This window comes from Calonectris borealis, chromosome 2, assembly GCF_964195595.1.
Source record: "Calonectris borealis chromosome 2, bCalBor7.hap1.2, whole genome shotgun sequence".
Taxonomy (NCBI): domain Eukaryota; kingdom Metazoa; phylum Chordata; class Aves; order Procellariiformes; family Procellariidae; genus Calonectris; species Calonectris borealis.
The window spans coordinates 131,396,334-131,419,737 of NC_134313.1; the positions used below are offsets into that span (position 1 = coordinate 131,396,334).

Here is a 23,404-nt window from a genome sequence, read left to right on the forward strand (position 1 = left end):
CAGACGCGGTCTGCTGTATTTATGAAACAAATTGTATCTTGGAGTTAAATGCAGGTTTGTTTTCTGAGTAGTTCTGTCTTTTTATATGGAGTTGCAGATTTTATGTGCAGTGAGTGATACAGGCATGTATAGAGCTCCACCTTCTGACCAAGCTGATGAATTGAGTAAAGCCTGTGTTTGACACTGGAAATATTTTTATGCTGTTCTGCTGTGAGAAATGTGAAAATGCACAAGACAATGACTCATAATTTTCGAAGATATATCTTGAAGGAAATGTAAATGCAGAGATGAGTAACAATTACAAAATATGTTTATTCTATGCAAGAGTGGCATCTTCAAAAAATGATCATTTCATTTTATTTTATTTTAGGATACCTGAAATATGTGCAAAGGTGGGTTAGTGATGACCAATAAATACATTAAGCTGGGACAAACAAGAAATCATAAAAATGTTGTTAGCTTATATAATTGTGAATGGGAGGAGGAAGATATGTAATGATTAATTGAGGCATTTATTTCTGTCCCATCATATTTTGCAAAAAATTCTGTATACAGCTTTGCCGCAACAAAGTATGCGTTTTGCAGCAAGATGCATGTCTGTTATTAAATATATGAATTCTGAGGCATGCTGTTCAGAGTTAATTATATACAATTTGTAAGCTTTAGGTTATAACAAGGTCACATATTTGACACAATTTTGTATTCTAGGACACATGAAGTTTTCAACATCTGTGGTTGCTATTTTAGGGCCCAATCTTGAAAATATAACGTGCATGTACTTTACACATACTGTCGTTCCACTGCCTGCCTTCATGTGGTTTTTTAATTACTCTTTAATAAACATGCAGCATATAGAGCTACCTTACATTCCTCTCAAAGAAGTGGACATTTAATTCAGTTTACAGGTTTCAAAATTAATGCGGCTGTTTCAGGATGATCTGATTCCAGGTCATTATGTTCTGCAATCTAAGTCTGGCTTGTTTATGTGCAGTAAACTGAAATAATCTTAAAATTTTTGGTATACATAGGTAGTGCAGATGCATGTAAAAATGTTTCTTAACGTCAGTATTTTATTTTGTGTCATCGTTTCCCTTTTCAAAAAAACTTTAGCACTGTGTTTGTAAGCACCCTCTCTCTTCTTGGGGAGGAAGGTTGTCCTGGGTTTGTTTTCTTTTGCTTTCTGGTGGTCATTTACAAGTATTGGTATGAGGTGACTAAAAATATGAGCTAAAAATGTGTTTTAGGCATCTGTATGAAATCAGTCACCCTCCTTTCTCTGAAATCCCCAGGCTTAGTAAATAGAGTAGTAAATAGCTTTAAAGTGGAGTACATTTCCCCAAATGAGATGCAAAGTCAGCTCATCAGGACAGCTAATACTTCATACATATACTGTTTCTGTAATAAGTAACTTTTTTGTTCTATAGTTGGACCTAATTAGTTACTCTAAGCATATTAGAATGGTGAAACAAAATACCTAGTCATAAATACTGTAAAGTTGAATATGTTTTAGAAGTCAAGCTCAAACTATAGTGATCTCCACAGTTCTTGGTTTGATTAAAAAAGCTTTTCTTATATATTTATAATAGAAAAGTTTTCCATTTTTCCTCATTTTTCCTCATTTTTTTTATTGCTGATAATATTTGAGCTTTGAATGGAGTTCGAAGTTCTGTTGTAATGTTTTTAAAAACATTTTCAAATAAAATAAGTTTCTAAAAATTTCTCTTTATTTGGTGAAAGGTAATGTTAGCTCAAAACACCCGATGATGTTAATCATCTATAAATAAACCATCTGGAAATTTTCAGTTTAAAAACTTTGAAACAATAGGAATAGTAACAGAGCTCCTAAGATAAAAATGTCAAACATAAGCAATGATAATAATACAATACTGAAAACATTTGAAAGTTTAAAAATTATCCAGATTCTTTTATACCAACACATTTGGAGATGGGGGAGAAGTTGCTGGTTTGGGAATTGATGGATTTTTTTCTGTGTTTTATTACGATGTTCTCAAGGCCATGATTTTAAGAAAGTATTATTTCTGCTATATTTTTCATTTTATTTTTATTTTAGTTTTAGAAATTCTCTGTTACTCAAACATTATATTATTCAAGGAGAAGGGAGCATTTAGATTATTAGATTATTGTTTATGCATTTTAGAGATCACAGATATATAATCAGGTACACAGCCATTCTGTAAACTGGTGTGTTCAGTTTTACATCTGTACCAAGCAGAGCTTTATCTGTGAAGTGATAATCCTCACAAACTAAGTGTAGGGTTGTGTACCAAAGTATCTGTGAGTTTTAATAAATTATTTTCTGGGTTTCTTTGGCAAAAGTCATGCAAAACAATCTTTTTTTTTTAAATCTGTCAAAACAGAAGCATGAATATGTTGCTTCTTTTTCACCAATATGGATATACATGCAGTTGTTGATGAAATCAGAATGGAGGGAGGGTGCGTTGCAAAAATACATGTATTTTATATACTTCCCTTCCCTTCAAGAAGGACAAAAATGAACCAAACTGGAAGACCAGTCTATATTTTGCATAGTAAAGTAACATCATTATTGTACCAGGAGCTAATTTTGACTGATCAGTGTTAGAATAAGTATGTTTTTATCATGTTCCCACTTGAAGACTAGCTATGGCCATTGTTAGGATATATTTGTTCTTATCTAAAAGCGCTCTGAGTATTTTGAGGGAAATAAAGGAGCCACAGCCTCTTCTTAGAGGAGCTGATTTGTTATTTTTGTTATTGTGCAAGATGTTTGTATTATCTATGTTTAACTCAATTTAGGCCTACTAAAGAAAACATAGCCATGCATAAAGCAGCAGGGGAAAGTAGTCCCACCCTTCCTGGGTTAGGAAGTCATCTGGATACAGGATTGGTGGCATCAAATATTAAACTCTTAAGCAATGACGTGGTAGAAAATTAGGACTTGGTTGAGGACAGGTACAGTTATTTCACGTTTTCCACTGCTATTATTGCTGCTTGCGTCCAAGAATGATTATTGGACCAACAGAGAATGGTCAGTCTCATCTAAAGCAGAAGGGAGAAAGCAATTTAATGTTCCTCTGGGCACTACATAACAAATATTAATCAAAAGGCAGTAAGATTGCTTTCTCTATGTAGAGGAGTTTCTCTACTCCTTTCCCTACGAATACCAATAGCATTCTTCTTTAGAGAAGTGAGAACTTGTTATTCACAATAAAAGTTGGATGCAGGTGTGACTTGCCAAGCCAATTAGTGAAGGAAAAGCACAGGTACACCAGCACCAAGCTTATTACAAGGCAGCTGGCTACAGTGTAAGATATTTCACCGTTAAACTTCAGCACCATCCAGCTACTGCTGAGACTGGAGAAATTTGTGTTGCACAGATTCTCCTTCCAGAAACTATCCTACAGTTAATTCTTAGAAATCCTTTTAACTCTAATATGCATATTCAGAAAAGGGGTGTTTGTTTTGTTTTACTGCTATTTTCTTTATCATTTTTAAAAAAACTCTACTCTGTGGCATAATATTTTACATTTTGTCCTGAAGAGACAAGAATCATAGAATTTGGGTTTGGGTTGGAAGGGACCTTCAAGGATCATCTGGTCCATCCCCCTTGCCATGGGCAGGGACATCTCTCACTAGATCAGGTGGTTCAAAGCCCCATCCAACCTGACCTTGAACACTTCCAGGAATGGGGCATCCACAACTTCTCTGGGCAACCTGTTCCAGTGTCTCACCACCCTCATCTTAAAGAATTTCTTCCTTATGTCCAATCTAAATCTACCCTCTTTCCATTTAAAACCATTTCCCCTTGTCCTGTCGCAACAGGCCCTGGTAAAAAGTCTCCATCTTATAGCTCCCTTTATATATTAAAAGGCCACAATCATAGAATCATAGAATCATTAAGGTTGGAAAAGACCTCTAAGATCATCGAGTCCAACTGTCAACCCAACACCACCATACCCACTACACCATGTCCCTAAGCGCCTCATCTACACATCTTTTAAATACTTCCAGGGATGGTGACTCAACCACTTCCCTGGGCAGCCTGTTCCAAGGCCTGACCACTCTTTCAGTAAAGAAATTTCTCCTAATGTCCAATCTAAACCTCCCTTGGCGCAACTTGAGGCCATTTCCACAAAAAGGTCTCCCCGAAGCCTTCTCGTCTCCAGGCTGAACAATCCCAACTCTCTCAGCCTTTCCTCATAGGAGAGGTGTTCCAGCCCTCTGATCATTTTTGTGGCCCTCCTCTAGAACCGCTCCAACAGGTCCATGTCTGTCTTGTGCCGGAGACCCCAAAGCTGGACGCAGTACCCCAGGTGGGGTAGGCAGAGTCACCTCCCTTGACCTGCTGGCCACGCTGCTTTTTATACAGTCCAGGATACGGTTGGCCTTCTGGGCTGTGAGCACTCATTGCTCATGTCCAAGAACAGCTCACTTTGAAACAAAGAAGAACACCAAAAGGTGTTTCAGCAAAGTAATCCCTTTAACCCAAGATTCCCCAGCAAATACAGCACTGGCAATGATGTTCTCTTCTGTAAAGATTTCTACATGAAAAAGGGACAGCTGAATATGCGAGGAAAACCCTAAAGATAAAATAAATATAAAAGTTAGCAGGCCTTCCTCATTAAAGTGTTGGAGTTTTTTTAACTTTCTTTGGATGGTAAGGTTTCATTTTAAAATTTAAGTTTTAGGGATCAGAGGGGACACAGATCATTGCCCAGTAGTTTGATTTTTTTTTTCCATTATTCCATTGCTTCACTATTATACATTTAAAAAAATTAAAAATTAGAGTAAATGTCTTGTGGTTGAAAATATAATTTTTTTGCCAGGGATCGAGTCTGCACCATTAAAATAATTAGCTTTTTTTAATATTTATGTTATATCTGTGAGACAGCAAAGAACTGTTCTAGGAAAAATAAAGAAAGGATAATTTTAATCCATTTTACATTGCAGAATAGAACACATACTGATCTGTTCAAAAGAGAAATGCGTTGATCTTACTGCCTATCGTTTATAAAAGTATTTAGAATTTACTATCCATTTTCAGTATTTTTATTTGCTTTGGTAAAAAGGCATCATGATCATAACTGCAGTACAGTATCTTAAATTTGATTTACGTATGAGAGTTTGATTGGGTATGTACTATGTGGTGCTCGTATTATACTCCTCTGAAAGAACTCTGAAGGAGACCATTGTGTTGTGTTCATTATGCCAGCTTTGTGACTTCAAGAAGAAAAAACAGCTACCTGAATATGAACAAGAAAAACAAAGGGTAGGAAAGAGAACAGGCAGAACAGATAAAGAATGAGTAGGATAAGTGAGTGCTTTACAAATGAAAGCAGATGTATGAAATTACAAGCTGTCGGATCAGCAACGGAAATGAAGATGATAAAGTGGTTCCCTACACAGATTATAATTATTCATTTTGCCCAGTCCTGCATCTTTTCCCCATAATCCTCTTGTTGAGGGAGGAAAGGTACAGGAGGGTATGAGGCTTATTCACATGAAAGAAAAAAAGTAAAACGTTCAAATCTTTCTCTTCGCAAAACAGTCCTTTATTTTGCCTTTCATTGATTCAAAATAATTTTGTATTTGCAATGATCCTTTCTGGTGTAGAGGCCTGATTAATTAAAAGTATTTGTTACTACAGCTAAAGTTCTCAGAATAGTAAAGTTTGTTAAAAATTTATTTACAATTGCTATTGTTGGAGGCTGTCTTTATGTTGCAGGGTGCAAGCATCATTAACAGGCATTGCTTTGACAGCTGTGGCAGATGGATTGCCTGGATTTAGATGGTGCAAAAGAAATGAAGTAGTTTACATAGACCTGCCTGAAAAGATGTCTTTAATAATTGCACTCATAATTAGATTGATTTGGGGGGGGGGGGGAAAACCACAAAACAAAACAGAAGACGACAACGACAAGCAAAGAACCATAGAGTATACTTACATAGATTCAGATAAAATCAAGCACAATTATAACAAAACGATAAACTTTATCAAAGCATGCTGAAAATTTCCGGAATAAGTAAAAAATTCTAATAAGGTTAATGGTATATTATATTTTTAAGTATTTATGAATAGTGAATAGTTTCTGATTTACGAGAAAACAAGGAGTTGTTGACATCATTTTACGTATGTGTACATATATGCGTGTGGGCATGTATGTGTATATATGTACGTAAGAACAACATAAGAGATATTTCAGCAAAGAATTGTCAAAGTGAGGGAAAGTTATCACAAAAGCAGGATCGAAGGTAAAATTTATCTCACAAATTATCATACTTAAATTTAGGTGTCTGCAGATGAGTGTCTGAAAAGTCAGTGTCCGTTTCGGAGTGTAGGACTAGTTCTTCAAGCTCCACTGACTGTATTGCCCAGACCTCCACTGACTCAGGCGGGCTTTAGGTGCACAGCTACAGAGATCTAAAGGATCTATAGGAATCTATATCTATTTCTATATCTATATCTATCAAAAGAAGATGGTAATATTTCACTATTTTTTCTCTCTTTTTTTTTTTTTCCATTTTCACTGTAGTGATTTCAAGTAATTATCAGACCTGTTTGGGACTTCTGATGCATTATCCACCTATTGGAGATGTTCACTCCCTTATCCTAAGAGCACTTTTTCTCCGAGATCCAAAGGTGAGATACTTGCTTTGTAAATACAGGGAATCAATCTCTGTAATAAAATGTTCTAAATAGTATGAAGTTAATAACAACCTACATTTTGGGGACTAAACTGTAGTTTCAAGTTTCCTCTTGTCTGACAAAAAGCTGAAGGAAAGAGGAGGTAACCAAGAGCAGAAACAAGTTCTTTAAAGGATACTTTACTAAAGTTCTTTACTCTTTAAAGGATACTATCCTACTACTTTGCTAAAGTTATCCAGGAGCTCTGGTAACTGCAGGTGTTTATGCTCTTTAGAATACCTTTGCTTGGTATTCTGCACAGACAGCTTTCATAATCAAGTATAGTTTTGAGGGAAACAGTAGTATTTTATATATTAACCTAGTAAGCTGTATAGAAACTGTCATGCAATTTCATCTGTAAGCCCTTTTTCATGGGATTTCTGCAGATTAATCACTGTTAATCCTTAAAGCACTACCCCCGCCCAGTATATAAATAGTTCTGTGGTGGTTTTCAATTAAAAACGAGAGTCTGCTGTTACAGCCTGAAAAGATTCACATGAATAAAATGTATAAATTCATAAATTTTATATTACATATTACTAGCCTACAGTTTCTGATACACTCATTTATACTAAAAAAAAAGCGAACCTCTTGCTCTTTTCGAATGGCATGTGTGTATGTGTGAATATAATATAAAGCAGATATCCACAGTATAGTGGATAAGGTGTTTGAGATGAAGCTGTACACAGTAATCTTTGCAGTACTCAGATCTTTGGCAGATAGCAGCATTTGTGCTGCTGGTTTTGAACTGTCTTTGTGCACGTCCCATTACTAGGCTGCCAGTGTAAAGTCTGATTTCCCTCATCTTCTTGATGCACGTCACCTTTGAAAGTGAAAAATTCATCACTTCTGCACTCTGACTTTCTTCTGCAAAATTTCATTCCGTACCAATGTTTACACTTCTATGGATTAAGAAAAAAATTGTGTCTCTGTTTCTCTATCAGTTTTTTGCAGAAATCTGCATCCTTACAGGTGCTTTCTTCATTCCTCTCAGGCACAAAGATTCTTTTCATGACGAGAAGTAAAGTATATCATTTTTTCAGTGTGTAAGAAAGTTTGTAACGTTAGATCTCAGGAATCTTTCTTAAGATTTTGGCAGCAGTCTGTGAAATCAGACTGCCCAGCATTTATTTACGTACTCTCTTAGCAAAACAAGATAGAATTATTTTTTAGAGGGAAGATACAGAGGGAGGGAAATTGTGCTAAGATATTAAACTAAATCCAATATGTAATCTGTCATTTATTGAAGGTATACATTAAAAGTAGAATAATTGCTAATTATTCAGCTGTCCTCCGAAGCATCCTAGGCAGTATACAAGATACCATACCAGCTGAAGGGGGCAAAAATAAACCACCAACTTCCCGTGAAAGAAGCTTGATCACTATTCTGCTCCTTATGCTCTTGTCTCCTGAAGTTGTCAGGCTCATAAGGCCTCAGTGTCCTGTTAATTAACATTCTCAGGTGTGCTTTGAATACCTTTCAGAAAAATACTGGATGTAGTTCCTACCGTGTCTTTCAGGTAGTTCTCCCTTCACGCAGGGAAATGAGTACTTAAAGCTCTTTCATGCAAAGTCTGCTAGTTGTTTTGTCAATTTAAATATGATTAATTACAATTGTTCCTCATTTCTGAGCTGTACTTACTTGCTTGGGAAATACTCTGAAGGTTAGGAAGCTGGAATTTCCAGAGAATGAAGAGCTCTAAGGGACTTCCAGCCACCTCTCGTTTTACATTGGGTCTTTGGGTTGAGACTGCATAAACAGATTTGGACTTCTTACAGTAAGGAAGTTAAACTGTTCTAAAGGATCACTCTAAAAGAAAAAAACAGTTCCTGGTCTGAGAAAGAAATGTATTCTCAATGCTGTGACTTGAGTACCTGTTTCTTATCTTTCCCTAGGTATGATTTTAAGTTTCACTTATGTGTCTAAGCATATGTTGGTTTAATCCAACGTATTTCTGAAATGGAAGTCTTGTTATTCTGTAAGACCTACACATAAAAATTTTCCAAGTCTGTCAAAATTTTTCATTACACAGAATGAAAGGGAAGACTCGACAAGACATCATGGGTGCTGTAGGAGTCCAAAGTCAGTACACAGATTATATACCAATATAAGCGGAAAAATTATGATACCTTTTTTTTGCTATCTGCATAAAGATAATTCAGTTTGCCTTTATTCCCTGAGCAGATAAAAGGAGATTGGAAGAAAAGACAAGGAGATTTTAATCAGTAGTGTAACTTGTAAGTGATGATTAGCAAATTCAGTGCTTAATGATTTTTCTTCCTCCTTTGATGTTTTCCTGTGCATTTCTCTATCACCAGCTTCTAGTTTCTAATGGGAAATTACATTTGGTTCAGTGCAATTTAGATCTCCTGAGCCAGGGCTGAGTTGTTCTATGTGGCATTTCTTCCAAGATTTCGCTTGGGTTTTAATATGTGAAGTTGGGGAACTCTTCTGTGGGAGACTGTTGCACGGTCCAGTGGCTTATTTCATTATTTGTTGAACAGAGCAAGAATGTTTAGGATTGTTCCAAATATCTGAGAGAGGCTTGCTCTCTGCCCCTTGGAGCTTTAAATCTCAGCTGGACAAGAAATGCAGTTTAGAAGTCATGGACAGGGACAAACAGGAATCCGCCTCTTGCAGGTTTGTTAATATATATTGTCTATGGGATTATTTCTGCAGCTAGGTAAATGCCAACTAATCTCACAGAGGGGAAGTTGTGGGCTATTTGGACTAAGAAAGGTTGGTGGTATGTACATAAAACTGAAAGGTTCTTAAGGAACAATCCTGTCATAAATGGTGAAGTAGTTAAGATGGACCTGATACGACCTTTCCACCCATAACTTCTGATTCTGGAGATAATCTGGGTTTGCACGTCTAATAACATCCATTATTTCTTCTGTTTCCTTGGTTTGACATAACAGATATCTCCTCCTTACTTATTTGTCTTGTAGACTATCAGGAGAGCTAAACTTTGTCGTGATGAACCTGTTACGTTTTGTTTGCTTCTTTTCACTGCAGTCATCATCAGGAGAGCAACCTAAATGTCAAAAGAAAGTTATACTTAAAAGATGTGTGGCATTTTTTTCTTGCAGATGGACAAATAAAATTTCCTGACCTTTTGTGGAATCAAACCTTAGCAGAAGCCTTAGCATTATCCAGTAATAACAATAATATGAAAAGTAATTGGTGCTTGCTGTTAATCTAATGCGTGCAGCAGCTCTCCTTTTCACTTCGTGAACCCCAGTTGGCAGTTGGGATGAGGGGACATTTTACATACCACATCCCTGATATATTCCAGTGCCACAGAAGAGAAATACGCATCACCGTTATAGCTGAAAACAAGTTATTGCACCTGTCTCTGCAGGGGGGCCTGAGAGAGATACTAATTTTACAGGCATGAGTATGGATCAATGCAGAATAATTGAATTTCAGCCTTTTCTGCATTTGGCTAGCTCCAGTTCTTTGGAAAATGTAGAATGAAAAGCTCAAATCAGTGGTGTTGTCTTTGCATAGGGTGATAAAGTTAACCTGCTTAGCAGAGTATTTGTTTCACATTGCTAATCTTTGAACAGATAATTACCTCAATTATTTATATGAAAGTAACTTCTGTGCACTCATAGTCCTTCTGAATATAAAAGTAGAGCTTCTTATAGAAGAATGGGCTATTAAAAGTATGTATATGTGAAATGAGAAAATAAGGGAAGCGTTTTTTGTGTATATCCAAAAGCATTTACTGAAGGTGTGTCTCTGTGTATTTAATATCCCACGAGTGGCCAATTTTCTTCATTCTTTTCCTTATCAAAACCATTGAGCACTGTTAATTTTCAAAGCAAAGGCTGTGAAATTAAGAAGTAGAGATACGGAGATAGGGCAGTGGAAAAATATAAAGTGATTAAAAAACATAGTTCTAACTAGAGCTGTTCAAATAAAAAAAAAATTAAAAAACCCAATTAGAAACAAAAGTCATAGAAAATGTGAACATATTGTGTTCCTTAAATAACCAGATGTTCTTTCCTTCCTGAAGGCAGCCAGGGCTAGGAATAAAAGGTTTAAAACTATTGTTTTAAGTTAACTGTGAATTTTGCAAATCTGTTTTCACCCTTTAGCAAATAAAATTCTAATACAGCAACATAAGCAAAGTAATTTTCATCTTTGGGTGTTCTTATTTGTATGTTGTTCTGTGTTGAAGTGTTAACCTTATCACAATGACTTATTAGAAAACTAAAGCACTACATAGAATATTACAGTTTTACGTTGCATACTAAGAACCTGACAACCATCCTTTGTCTGAAAGCTTACTGTATTTATGCTTAATATTTTTGTAAAATAAGTTTGCTTTCAGATATTTTAACGTGGTGAGTTACCCTATTCGTTGAGCAAGCTAGTTAGGAGCTTTATTCAGTGGAGACACCTTTTATCATAAGCCATTGATTCAAAAAAAGTAAAAAGAAAGTGGTTGTGCTTGGTTGGTAGGAGTTAATTTGTTAGTTACGCTAATAATATTCCAGTTACTACTGCTGATATTTTCTCAACATGGTATTTTAAGCTATTTGCTGACATTGAAAGTGGCCGTATAATAATGTTAAATTCTAACTAAATCCATGATGAAGCATATATAACATTTCAAAGAAGTTGTATTAGTTCGTCACGACTAAAATCACAGGTACTGCCAGAAAACTTAAGCAATAATACATGGTCATGATCATTCATGTAACAATTAGTCAGAGAAGTCTGCATTCCAGCTTTTAACACTTTTCACAATCTGCGCAATAAGTGACAAGGGGAAAACACATTACTGAAATTTTGAACCGAACTCTTTGTACATTTATTTTCAGCTGAATTTTCTTCTTAAGTAGCTGCCACCGTCTCAGAGTTTTCTCCAAGCTGGTTTCATGTGCCTGAAAGGCTGTTGAGTTTCACTTTCTTCTTCTTCAGATAAATTCTTTTCTCTACACTCATTAACTGAGGTGCCGCTGCAGAGCTGCAACTGCCCTTTGAAAGCTGCCGTTATGTCAGTATTGTTTGTTTTGCTGTTTGTGGCAGGAGAAAAGCAGGTTTGGGGTTGTTTTGTTTGTTTGTTAGCATTGTGTGTGCAATCTGGCATTAATTACCTCTCTTTAATGACCAGACTGCAGCCAATCAGAAGTTGGGATCTGGCAGTGTTTGGGCATTAGCAGCTCATTAATTTGTACCTACAGACATTGAGTGGGGTGGGGAGTCCATTTTGTTAGAGGGGTACCAACACGGGGGAGGGGTCCCTGAACAAACGTTTGCTTTTTTCTTTTTCTTTTTTTTTCCGATCATGAAGAATGTGACTGACTTTTCAGGATTTTTGCAATTACACATTAGGGATTTGGAGTGTATGAACAGTAAGTATCAGAAATAATGGATAATGGATCCCCCAATGCAGGATGAGCTGGCGGTACGAGTAAGGTCACCTACACTTTAAAGGAGAGTTGCCTTGGACGGGGGATGCGACTGATAAAGGAAACAAGTTTTTCCAGAAGAGCTAAGTACATGTCTCTTCATCTGGGGGGAAAGGAATTCGGAGAACTAAAAAATAAATGCATTTACTTTCAGTGGTTCACAGAGAACTTCTATTTGCCTTAATTTCTGAAAGATTAAGATCTTGGATGTTTAATGCAACATAGATAGACTTTTATGAACAAAAATGTGCCAGGATCTTCAATTGACCTCTGGTTTTATAACCACATTCAATTCCCTGTAGTGAACCCAAGCATTTTGACAGTCTAACTTCCCCATTTGCAAACACAATATGGTTAGATGTAATCTAAACACCTCACTTTGAATAAATTGATGATTTTTCTGTAACTGCATGCTAAGCTTTTTAATGTGGGCAATATAACTAAGAATTGCATGTATTTTACATGTAAAAGCCATGATAGTAACTTGTTCTTTGTTTATGTTCTTAAAATCAGAAACTTTTGCTTTCGAAGGAGATAGCCCATGCCTTGTTTTAAAATTGTTCTAAATATTCAGTTATTTTGTTTCATTAATACAATAAGGTATGACAGGCAGCTGTGAGTTTAATGATAAATTACTTGGAATAACCATGTTGCCATAGTACCACGTAAAATTAGTAAGTGTACCATGAATTAAAAATCCTCTTTGTTTTTCTACATTTGTTTCAAAACCTTCATTCCCCGTGCACCTATGCATTTTAAAATATAAAAAAGCTATGTGATCAGTACTCATAATACAATAACTTTCTCATCTCTCCCAAAGTTCATTGCAATTTAATCGCCCCACCATGAAATAGTCATCATCTTCAAAGTATCCTGTATGTCACAAGTAATATTTTCAGGAAAAAATCTTGGAAAGCGGTTGATTAGTCATCTGGTCAAGAGTTTTCAAATGAGAAATCTTTCAAAGTCCTTCTCATTCCTTAGTATCGTATGTTACACAGTAGTCATCACTCGAAGGAGAGCGCTGATCTCTTAGATCGCCAGCCACGATGCAGTTTCCAGTATTGCTCTGTCTTTAGTGTTGTATGCGCAGGCCAGTTAGGTGGTTAAGAACCCACAAATATTGTATCAATGCAAGTTAAGCAGCCATTACATGTAAATGAATAGGAAAATGGTGGGAAATAATACAGAATAAAGCAAAGCTTCCTGAACAGTGACACCTCTCATAGTTGAGACAAAGCCGTGCCACAGGTAAGATGGTGCAGAAACAAAGGACTTGTCCCAGTCCTGTGTAGGGCCGAGCGAGATGGTGCTGCAGTCCCCTCCTGGCAGTGAGAGCCGAGCCCGGCACGGAGGGCAAGTTGACTTCCTTGTTCTCATTGCCGGGCTTGCGTGACCCAGCAGGAGAGCTGCTGGCCTTGAGGGCGGCGAGGAGTTGGTGGCGTGGCTGGTGATTTCTGGGCGGGCGGAGAGGTGCAGAGTCTTTCAGAGGAGATGGCTAAAGGCGAGTTAGGAACCATTGTTTCTACTTTCGACTAATATTAAAACAAGCATATGATAGTGTTGTACAGAACAGTAAGTAACGTGCATTATTCAATAGTGAAGGCAACAAGTTGCTGATCAGTCATTGGGCTAAGAATTGCAAACGTAAGTGTTTGCATTTTTGAATCTTCTCTGCAAATTTCATAATTATGCCTTTTATCGAGATGTCTTCCCTATTAATCCGGAAGAGAAGGCATGAGATGCAGCAACATCGTCTTCAGGCCAGAGGGGCGATCGGGGAAAATTTAGAAATAGAGAAGGAATTATTCTCCTGTGCTGATCAGCATTCCCGTTAATATTGACTGGGAATTCATAAGCTCTGTCATGTTAAGGGCAAGTACTTTAGAGAGGCAAGATGGAAGAGAAGGTTATTAGTGGAAGCCAAAACTTTGAACTGTGCTTTCTCTTTGAGCAAGTTGATATCCTTAGTAGCAAAGTAAAAGCAATTCTGATTGTACTTGATGCTGAAGCAAGAAGCTTTAGCTTTAAGCTCTTAATTACTTTAGCTACCAATAAAACTTATTGCTTGTGAATTTCTTGGGGCTGTTTCTTTCAAATGATTGGTTTACTTCTGTTTAAAAAGTCGTCTAAAGCTACTGACCCTCTCCTAAAGAGTAATGATGTTATTTATAAAATTACATTAATAAAATGTATTTAACAGTGTTAGAGTGAAGTGATTATGGTTCTTCTTGTGTGCAACCTGACAATTCAATTAATCACTTCCAGTTTGCAAGGTAGTTTATCAAAAGGAAGCACTTAAAACAAACACTTTGATTCTACCTAATCAAAAGTTCTCCGTATCATAATTTATTTATTTGACTAAAATTTGCAAAACACAAACTGTGAGTTATGTAAAAATAGATTCATAACTTTTCAATAATGTATGAAAGATTAGCTACTGAATCATATCCAATCTATTATGATGGAATTTAAGTTCAGTCTCTTCTGATATAAATGTAGATATACTGCTGGTGTATCGACATATTTTATAGTAAATATTAATGTATTAATTGTTGTATACAAACCTATTTGAGTACATTTGTATTTGGGAATGCTTCTCTGAAAGAGCAATATACTTTCAAGATAGAAGTGGGAATAGTACATTTTATCCTTTGCTGTAACTTTTTATGGAAAATTAGGTTTGGAGATGTGAGGTAGGACTCTTTGTCCTTTATCTTTTTAAGGAGCAGTAGTGTTCAAAATGGCTCTGCAGTATCCTCATTATTGGAATCCCAAAATGAAAGGAGTTGCTTGTCCCGCAGCACCAGGACCTTAGCATCTCTCTGCGTTTTAGAGGAAGAGACTTGGACGTCATATTCCTTTTGCTGTGGTGTATGCATGGGGCTTTTTGGAAGAGCCTTTTTCACTCCTCTAGGGACCTTTTTCAAGTGTTTTACGTAGCACATTACACACAGAACATAAATTAATCTGTTTCTTTTCCACATAACAGAAATAACCAAACAGCACCTTAAAATGTTCTCTTTTTTTCTCTGATATGTAAGATTTGTGTACAGGCATGTATCTCGAGAAGATATAATGCTGTAAGTGTGGTTATAAGGGTTTTATCAGTGTAAGCCTCAGATAACTGCATTACTCACAAAGCCATCAGTGAGTTATGCAGGTTGTCCAAAACGAGTGCCAATAAAACCATAATGTGGTAGCTTTTCTGTACATAAAGATGTCATATTTTAAATCTCATAATTTGGAGCATTCCAGGGTTTAAAGCGAGGCTTGCTGTGTGTTCCCTTCAAAAGCCTGGATCTTTCCTCCACAATGTTGTAAAACTCCTGTTCCTAACCGTGTGGGGCTGCAAGATGCCAGAGCATAAATCTGTCATGGGGTAAGGCTGAACACTGTCAGATTTATACCTCACTATTTAGTTAATTTACTTCTTAAAACCAAGGGTTCAGCTGAAAAATAGGCGACTAAATTAAGAGGCAGACTTAAAAGGTACTTAAGCGATTCTGTTGATGCAAGATGGGGATTTTACGCAGGTTATGAACTTGAACGTTGGCAAGTCGGAGTCTTTTTGTCTGGAATATTGATAAAAGCTGATTTCGTAGGATTTGATCTACCTGTTAAAATGCAATACGCTGTAAAACTATAAATGCAAAAAAAAAAAAGGCTTTCCAATCGCTTAGGACATGAAGCCAAAATATACAACTAGAAATTTCTTTCAGTCAAGTCACAGAAGCATTTTTAAATCTCACTTGTCATTTCTTTCAGTTCTTTATATCTTGTCATAGAATGCCCATGTGAGAGAAAGCATGTGTGTATGAGGTTAAAAACAGACCATAACACACGGTGTTTAAAATATCTTTCTGGTATCTGAAATTTCTAGTTGCCAGGGGGATGGAGGGTTGTCACGTAACAAAACTGGAGATAATTTATTTCAGCTTGATCGGAGTTTGGGGGTTTCGTTCTGCCTTGACCCAATTAACTGAGTTTTCTTTCCTTGTCAGTTCTTTCTGGGAATTTTTGTTGTTTCGGGGGGAAAAAAAAGCATTCCCTAATTTTCTTTAGAAACTATTAAATATGATGATTCTTCATGCTGTTATTGCGTTGTAAATAACGAGTTCTGCGATTGAGACCCACAGCATCTTTCTGAAAAATGTAAACAGGAAGCATTATTCCCAGTTTGAGGATTATGGTGTTCCTTTGCCAACGCCAGTATTAGTGCACGGATCTCCTGACTCCTGCGATTAAAGGAAGTTCTTTATTAGTTCTGTGCAGGATACTCTTCATGTTGTGCTACTTTCATACATAGGGTTGATAGATGCAGACTATCAACCTATGTTTTGGATAATATTTTGCTATTGGCCTTGAGCCGCTTTAATATTGGCAATAGCACATTATGTCCTCTAATGTCTCACTGCTTTTTTTTCTTTTTAGTAAGCATTTAACTCAGTAGTTTGTAGGTGGATGGGATACCTCTTGTGCTCCAGCAGGTTGCTTGTTCTGCAGAAGGTGTAACTAGGGAGGAGGAAAATTAGAAGGTGAAAGGGAAGTTTTGTTTGGGGAATGGTGTTTGCTTTGGGGGTGCTCTAGAGTTTACGGTGGGTTGGTTGTTCAGTATATCAAATATTTTGGCATGTTTATGTAATGTTAAGCCATTGCTTATACTGTGTAAGTCTAGTCATAGAGTGGAGACAGCTGCTTGGATACCTGACAAAAGAATAAAATGAGGAAAGTTGAAATTCTCTGTGCAGCTATTAGGTAATCATTAGTATATACTTCATATTAATTATTAGTGCCTAATAGAAAAACTGCTGCCGAACTGAACAATCTGTGTTCCTTATCCTCATCTCAGCTGCTATATTTCAGCTCTGTTCCCAGTCCAAATTTTTGCCATGTTTGTATGATCTTTATTGAATAAAGAAGCATAGGTGAGCTAGAAGGAAAAGGTAAGTATTTGCTGACCTCCCAGTCATTACTGAATATAGGGTCATATGCTCCTCCAACTTCTGTTAGAAACAAATGAAAGGAAAAAAAATAGCATTTTAATACAAAAATGTTTTAGGCTGTACGAGAATTATGAAAAAATCCAATATTGCCCTGTCAGCTAAAGAGGGGAAAAAGGAGCAAACTGGCTCCTTAAAAATATTCAAATAAAAAGAACAACACTGCGTCATTATCTTTCTCTTTTTTTATATATGTTTAGTTCAGTCTGTTCTTTGGTTTAGGCTTAAAATATTATTAGTTTAGAAAAAAAGATATATGTTTGGCAGCATTTGTTTAATATATTGCAAAAAACTAGTTTAAAAAAATCCCATTTGGCACTAGTGAGATGATTATTTTGGTGAGCCTATTGCTGCCTGTACTTATAATTCACTGCTGCTGTTTTGTTTTTTCTCTGTTGCATTTAGGTTATCTAGTTTCAGATACAATCTACTAAGTGGGGTATTTTTCTGTAGCTGAGGTTTTCCCACCTGTCTACCCTAAAACACCTGCAACATATGTTTGTGTAACCCTGCAATGCTTTGTGGTTTGGGCCTTGAGAAATTCCCCCAGAGCTTTTTGCTTATCAACAGCTGAGCAATTCATTTCTCTAATGACGAGTGCTTTTCCCTTGGCATTGAGGCAATAGCATGTTCACGAAAATAAGTCTCATTTTTCATCAGACATATTGAAAATCTTTTTTCATTGTTGTCTCTTATTCTGAACCTTCAGACTTTGCGCAAGATTGTATTTGGGTTTTTTTTCTGTTAATAATACTAAGGATGGGGGGATAGGAAATACCTCAACAAAGAAGAAAAAAAGAGTGTTGTAGAGATTCCTCCGCTTGCACCTGCATGTAAACTTTTACAAATAATGTGTATTCAGATGATGAAACGTTGCGTTGCAGCAATAACTTGGTTTTCCTAGTATGTTGTAGAACCGTCTGCCTGTGACTTCTGTCACACACAAGCGTGCTTCGCTGTATCGTATCAACTCCGTGGGTAACGTGACGCACTATGTCTCCAGAGGCCAGGGAGGAAAAGGGTCATGCTAGGGAATTTGAGCGTACGGAGCACGATCCTTAGCTGGTGGGAATTGCTTTTCAGCAGTTTATGCAAGTTTAGGGAATCTCTGCTGCATTCGGTGTGATTCTGACCACGGCCTCAGCCCCCTGTCTAGGGAGGGAGCAGGGTATAACTTAACCCGTGTCCCTGGAGGAGAATAAAGCCGAACAGAAATTCCCCCAGAACCTCCTGGCAGCCATGGGAATTGGAGTGAGTCGGTCTGGTGGTGGCTGGGAGCAGCAGCAGGAGGACGGGGGTTAGGGCTTCAGGCAGCTGGGGGGGGCATCTTTTAGGCAACCTGAAACATTTTAAGGCGTCTCTTCCCTTTGGGCTGTGGCTAATACATTTTGAAGAGACAAAGTCAAAAATCACAGAAATTCCTGTGTGTGCTTCTACATCTGAATTTCATACATATAGTCCTTTTAGAAGTATAAATTGGGCATTTTCTACCAGTTGAAACTAAGCTTGCTCTAGCTAGAAATTAAGATTAGAAGAATTATAAAACCAGGAGACTGCTCCTACAAAATGGGTGTGGGGAAGAGGGATTTCTAGTATGGGCACAGGCAGCTTTTCTCTCCGATTTCTGCACTTTCTGATTTCCTTAGAAGGGGAAAAACATAAATGTTTAAATCTGTATAATGCCCTTACACAATTTCTTAGGGAGATGCAACAAACCACTAATTTGAAGGGTTGATTTCTCTGTCATTTTAACAGCATTATTATCCTTTTAAGAAAAAGGGCTTTATCTGAGGTAGTAGTCAAATTACTTACATAAATTGAAAAAGAAAAGGAAAATCTTTACTCGCTTAAGGAATTAAAAATGTGAATAGGATCATTCCAAATTGCACTGTGTAGGAAAAAAATGTGGTTGCTGTGAATATTTTAGACAACGGAGTTATGTTTTGCTGTAAATAAATTTGTTTAGTCTTCTGTCCTAATAAATGGAATGTAATATAGGGGACAGCTGAAATCGGATACTTAGAGAGGGGAGTTCGTTTAAAAACTGATAAGGAAGAGAGACTGTAACTGTGTAGGTTTTCCTTTCTGCTTCTTATATTTAAAAAATAAAATTTAAAAGACATTTTCACAATGACATAAAGATCATAATCTTCATAAAACCATATTTTTTGCTGTCTGAAGTGCAGTTTTCAGAAGTATTTAAATTTTCTGTGGTGATACTTTGCAGATACTTGTCTGCTAACATATATGTCAGGGTGTTTTTTTTAAATAATGGAATTTTCCAAAAGGATATCTCTGTAGTGTTACAAAAGGAGTTGCAGCAGTAACCCTTGGTATTTACTGACTTGCATTTCTAATGTTGCTTTTTCAACAGCGTTTTTTCTGAGGGCTTTTTTTTCATTGCATGTAATAGTACTTTAAACTGCTGCTTCCTTTGATACCTTAAACCTCATAGGAATTTAAATAGGCCTCTGTGAAAGTAATGCTTGAGCCTCATTCATATGTTCGAGTTAGATCATTATTCCTATTAATGGCTTTAAGTGCTTAGATAGTAGATCAGCCTTTCGTGTCTTGAATTGCTTGTCATTTCTGCATAAATATGTTTCAAGATACCGCTCCACATGATCGTTTCCTCTTTTTTTTTTTTTAAAGGCAATGTGTAATAATCTTTTTTTTTACTTATCAGGTGGTGGAAAAGAAATTTCATTGCTTTTGCTAACTTTAAAATATATACTGAGTTACTGGAAACAAATTACAAAACTGGCTAGCATCTGGTAATGTAAATTTTTCAAAGGGCTGCCTTAATGACGTGGAAGTGCCCATTATTTTAAGCACCTCTTACTCTTCCACCTTGTTGAAATGGTCATCAAGACATGTAAAGAAAAAAGTTATTTAATTCATGGGAGAAAAGTTACACTGTTTGATTACTCGCATCGTAGTCGCAGAACCATCAGTTATCCTCATCACGTCAGTTTGGATTTGATTATCATAGAAATGCATTGAATTACCAAACTGGAGCAATAGTAACTAAAGCTGATTCATTGTTATTGCTGTCAGTTGATGAGCACTGACTTACAAGCCATATGAATGGGTAGAGTTATGCAAATATTGTTTTTATAACAGGAGAAGAAAAATGTAGAGCGGCCATTACAATGTGGGTGGTAGGATAGATGAGGATTTTTTTAATGCTTGTCTAATAGCTTTTAGTTGTTGTTTCATTTTTTAATGAACATTACAAACAGGATATATTTTAAAAATGTTTAATGTGTTTCCAAAGAAAGAAAATGAGACATTTCATACAAGATTAAGTCTGACTGCAGGAAACGGTCTGGAAATTCCCAGCCTTAAATTTGACCCCAGAAATCATCCTGGCCTTTGATATCTACCACCTCTTTAAATCTTCTTCTCTCCTTTTGTGCACATGCAATATTTTGGTCTTTAAAGTGCAACTCTTATATCCTCCTCCAAAAATAAGGTTTCCAAGGCAGGAGTGTTATCTGCAGTTATGTGGAAAACGAGAGGATAAGACTATGGATACTCCAGTCTGTAATGAAATCTGGAGGGCAAAAATACAGTATGTGAAACTGAAACAACTGAAGACTGACTCCGTCAAAAATATAATGTACTCTCACCTGTGAACAACTACTTTGGAAAGGTCATTGCGTAGTTTATTAAAACTATATTTACTACTAGCAGGACTTAAGAAACTAGATCAGAATATAAGGCAACAGCCTATGAATGAATAAACCTTTAAAGCAAATACTTGGAAAGTGTTTAGATCTGTTTTAGACAATATATCTGATCATTAAGCAGAAATTTACCATTTTGTTTTCTCTTACACTAGAAATTATTTACTTCAGGCCATTTCTTTTCTAATTTTTATACATATATATATATTAAAAAAGGGCCTCTCTGTACCTCTCTGTTATTTTGGTTTCATCTGTATGCAAATTTTTTTACTTAAAAATATTTACTTCCCCCTCCAAATAACGTCCTTCAGGATGCATTCGTTCGATCAAGATACTTTATGCGTATACTGTGGTCTGCACTTAATCAATGTTCGGTGGATTATTGATCCGAAAGGGACGATTTCAGAACTACTGAGGCAGCGTGCTTCGGTGAAATAGTTTCATTTTGGCAGAGGTGGAGACTAACAAGTGGCTTGTGGTTTCAATATTAATTACGTAAATTTTACTATAGGAGAACAGTTCTTTATTCTTGGCCTCTGTTTTGAGCAGGGTGAAATTTGGAGAGAACAGAGGCTCCGCCTGCCATCTAGTGGCAGCGTTCAGGTTGTCTCTAAATTTAATTCTTTGCTTAACTGAGATGCTGCTACTGATGCATTCAGTTCAAAATGATAGCTGTAGTTTCTCGTTACTGTTACCATTTTCTTTAAAAACATATCACTTTAGCTTGGAGGTGGTAAAATTCTATACCTGAGCTAAAGGAAGAAATCAGAGCAGTATCTCAACTTGTCCAAGAATTATCGATTTAATTAGCCTCGTCGCTGTGTGGAAGAACACTAACTTCTGTGAGCATGGAGAGGACTTACTGGTAACACTTGGTATTATTTTAAGTATTTTAAGACTTCACTTTTATGTAACTGGCATTACTGCCTTGAGAAACCAAGATCCTGGGAAAAGAAATTATTCTTTAAATTTCTAAATTTCTAATCTTCATTAATGAGCATACTTCTTGTCTCTGCTTTAAATCTCTCAGAAAACTCCAATAAGATGTTCTTTTTAAGAAAAAAATATATATATAATTTTTTTTTTTTTTTTAGAGAAATCCAAGACCAGTGACTCACCAATTCCAACAAAATTTAGATTATTACAAAGCACGTGGAGCAGACTTGATGAACAAAACCCGGTAAGCTATTTCTGAATACGTGTTCACTAAACTAAGACCGTACTTAAACAAAACATTTCAGAAGTCACTTTTATCTCAAACAGGAATTACAGAAGCAGTATTAGAAGCACATGTGTTTATTTCATGACATTTATTTTGAATCTTTACCTTGCCTATTATTACATGAAAAATGAAAGTTTTACAGATAGTATTGCAGTCAGCTCACTGACATTTTTTTAAGGCTAAGGACATTCGTACGCAATGACATGTATACTAAAAGCAGGGGGTAGAACGTTTCCAGTGTGAATTCTGTAGCTGAACTACTTCCAATTACACATCTAATCGCAATCTGGAGTATCCATGTACCAGAAGCTGTGTAAGTTAAATTGAATTAATGTAAATCCAGTTTGAAGTAATTTTTACTAAACCTCTTCGCAGCATTCCTCCCTTGTTTTAGAAACTGTTTGTATCAATACTGCTTAAATCCCTTGTCAAGGCCATTTTATGTGGTGGTCACGAGTGTAGAGGTGCCTGTGCCCCGACTGGGTGGCCACGACGTAGGTGCCGATTGGTGGTGGGTGGTGGCCACTGGTGGCTGCGGGGCCAGCCAGCGCAAGGTGCATCGCCTTGCTGCAATTTATACTGTCACAGGCAGTTTCTTGGATTGCACATGGCCCCAGCCATATACTGTGCCTGCTGATTCATAGGAACTCGCTGGTTTTTAGACATTTGCACTTCTGTCGGATTCTGTTTAAATCAGTTACATTAAAAGCTAGCTAAAATTAAAATGGAGTGGATTAAAAAGCTCTTAATAATGGAGAAAGGAACAGAAATTAAAGCTGAGTAGAGTGACTGCAAAAGCATCTTTCTTTTTTTTTTTAAACCAGGCTTTAAAGTTGGGGAAGGGTGTCAAATATTGCTGCATTCTATTGCATTTTCTTAATGTTTTTACTTATTTATTCTTTTTAAAAATGGTCTCAAGAGTCACCTAACCTTGCAAAATAAGTTATGTGAAAATTCCAAAAGAAACATGTCAAGGATTTTGAAAAAATAAATAAATCATAAAGCCCAAACAAGAATGACACCTGTTGGAAACCTAAATTCTAAGGAAACAAATGTCCATTAAATCTATGTAGGAATAGAAATGCATTGCACACATATATACACGATACACACCAAAGGAGAGGAGAAATTGTTTCGAATAGTTCAGACAGAGGAATAACTGGGATAAATTTATCTCGACACAGGAACATTTAGAGTAGGTCAAATGTGGTAACTCTGTTTAAGATTGGACTAAAGAGAGAACTGGAAGATGTAATATTAAGAAATGTTTCTGCATTGAGCAGAGAGATGGATTAGATCAGCTACCAGGTCTTTTTCATCTTTAATTCCACAGGCTCAATGATATATTTAAAATATCCTGGCAAATCTCTAATATATA

The 23,404-nt window shown here is 36.5% G+C and overlaps 1 protein-coding gene across 2 annotated transcripts in view; it reads left to right on the forward strand.

Annotated features, from left to right (window-relative positions):
* TBC1D5 (TBC1 domain family member 5) overlaps nucleotides 1–23,404 on the forward strand; it is a 324,891-nt gene that overhangs the window by 241,559 nt on the left and 59,928 nt on the right. For both annotated transcript variants that reach the window (XM_075143446.1, XM_075143445.1), the window contains exons 16-17: nucleotides 6,534–6,640; nucleotides 21,899–21,984. In XM_075143446.1, coding sequence (XP_074999547.1) covers nucleotides 6,534–6,640; nucleotides 21,899–21,984 — 193 coding nt within the window. The remainder of the gene's footprint in view (nucleotides 1–6,533; nucleotides 6,641–21,898; nucleotides 21,985–23,404) is intronic.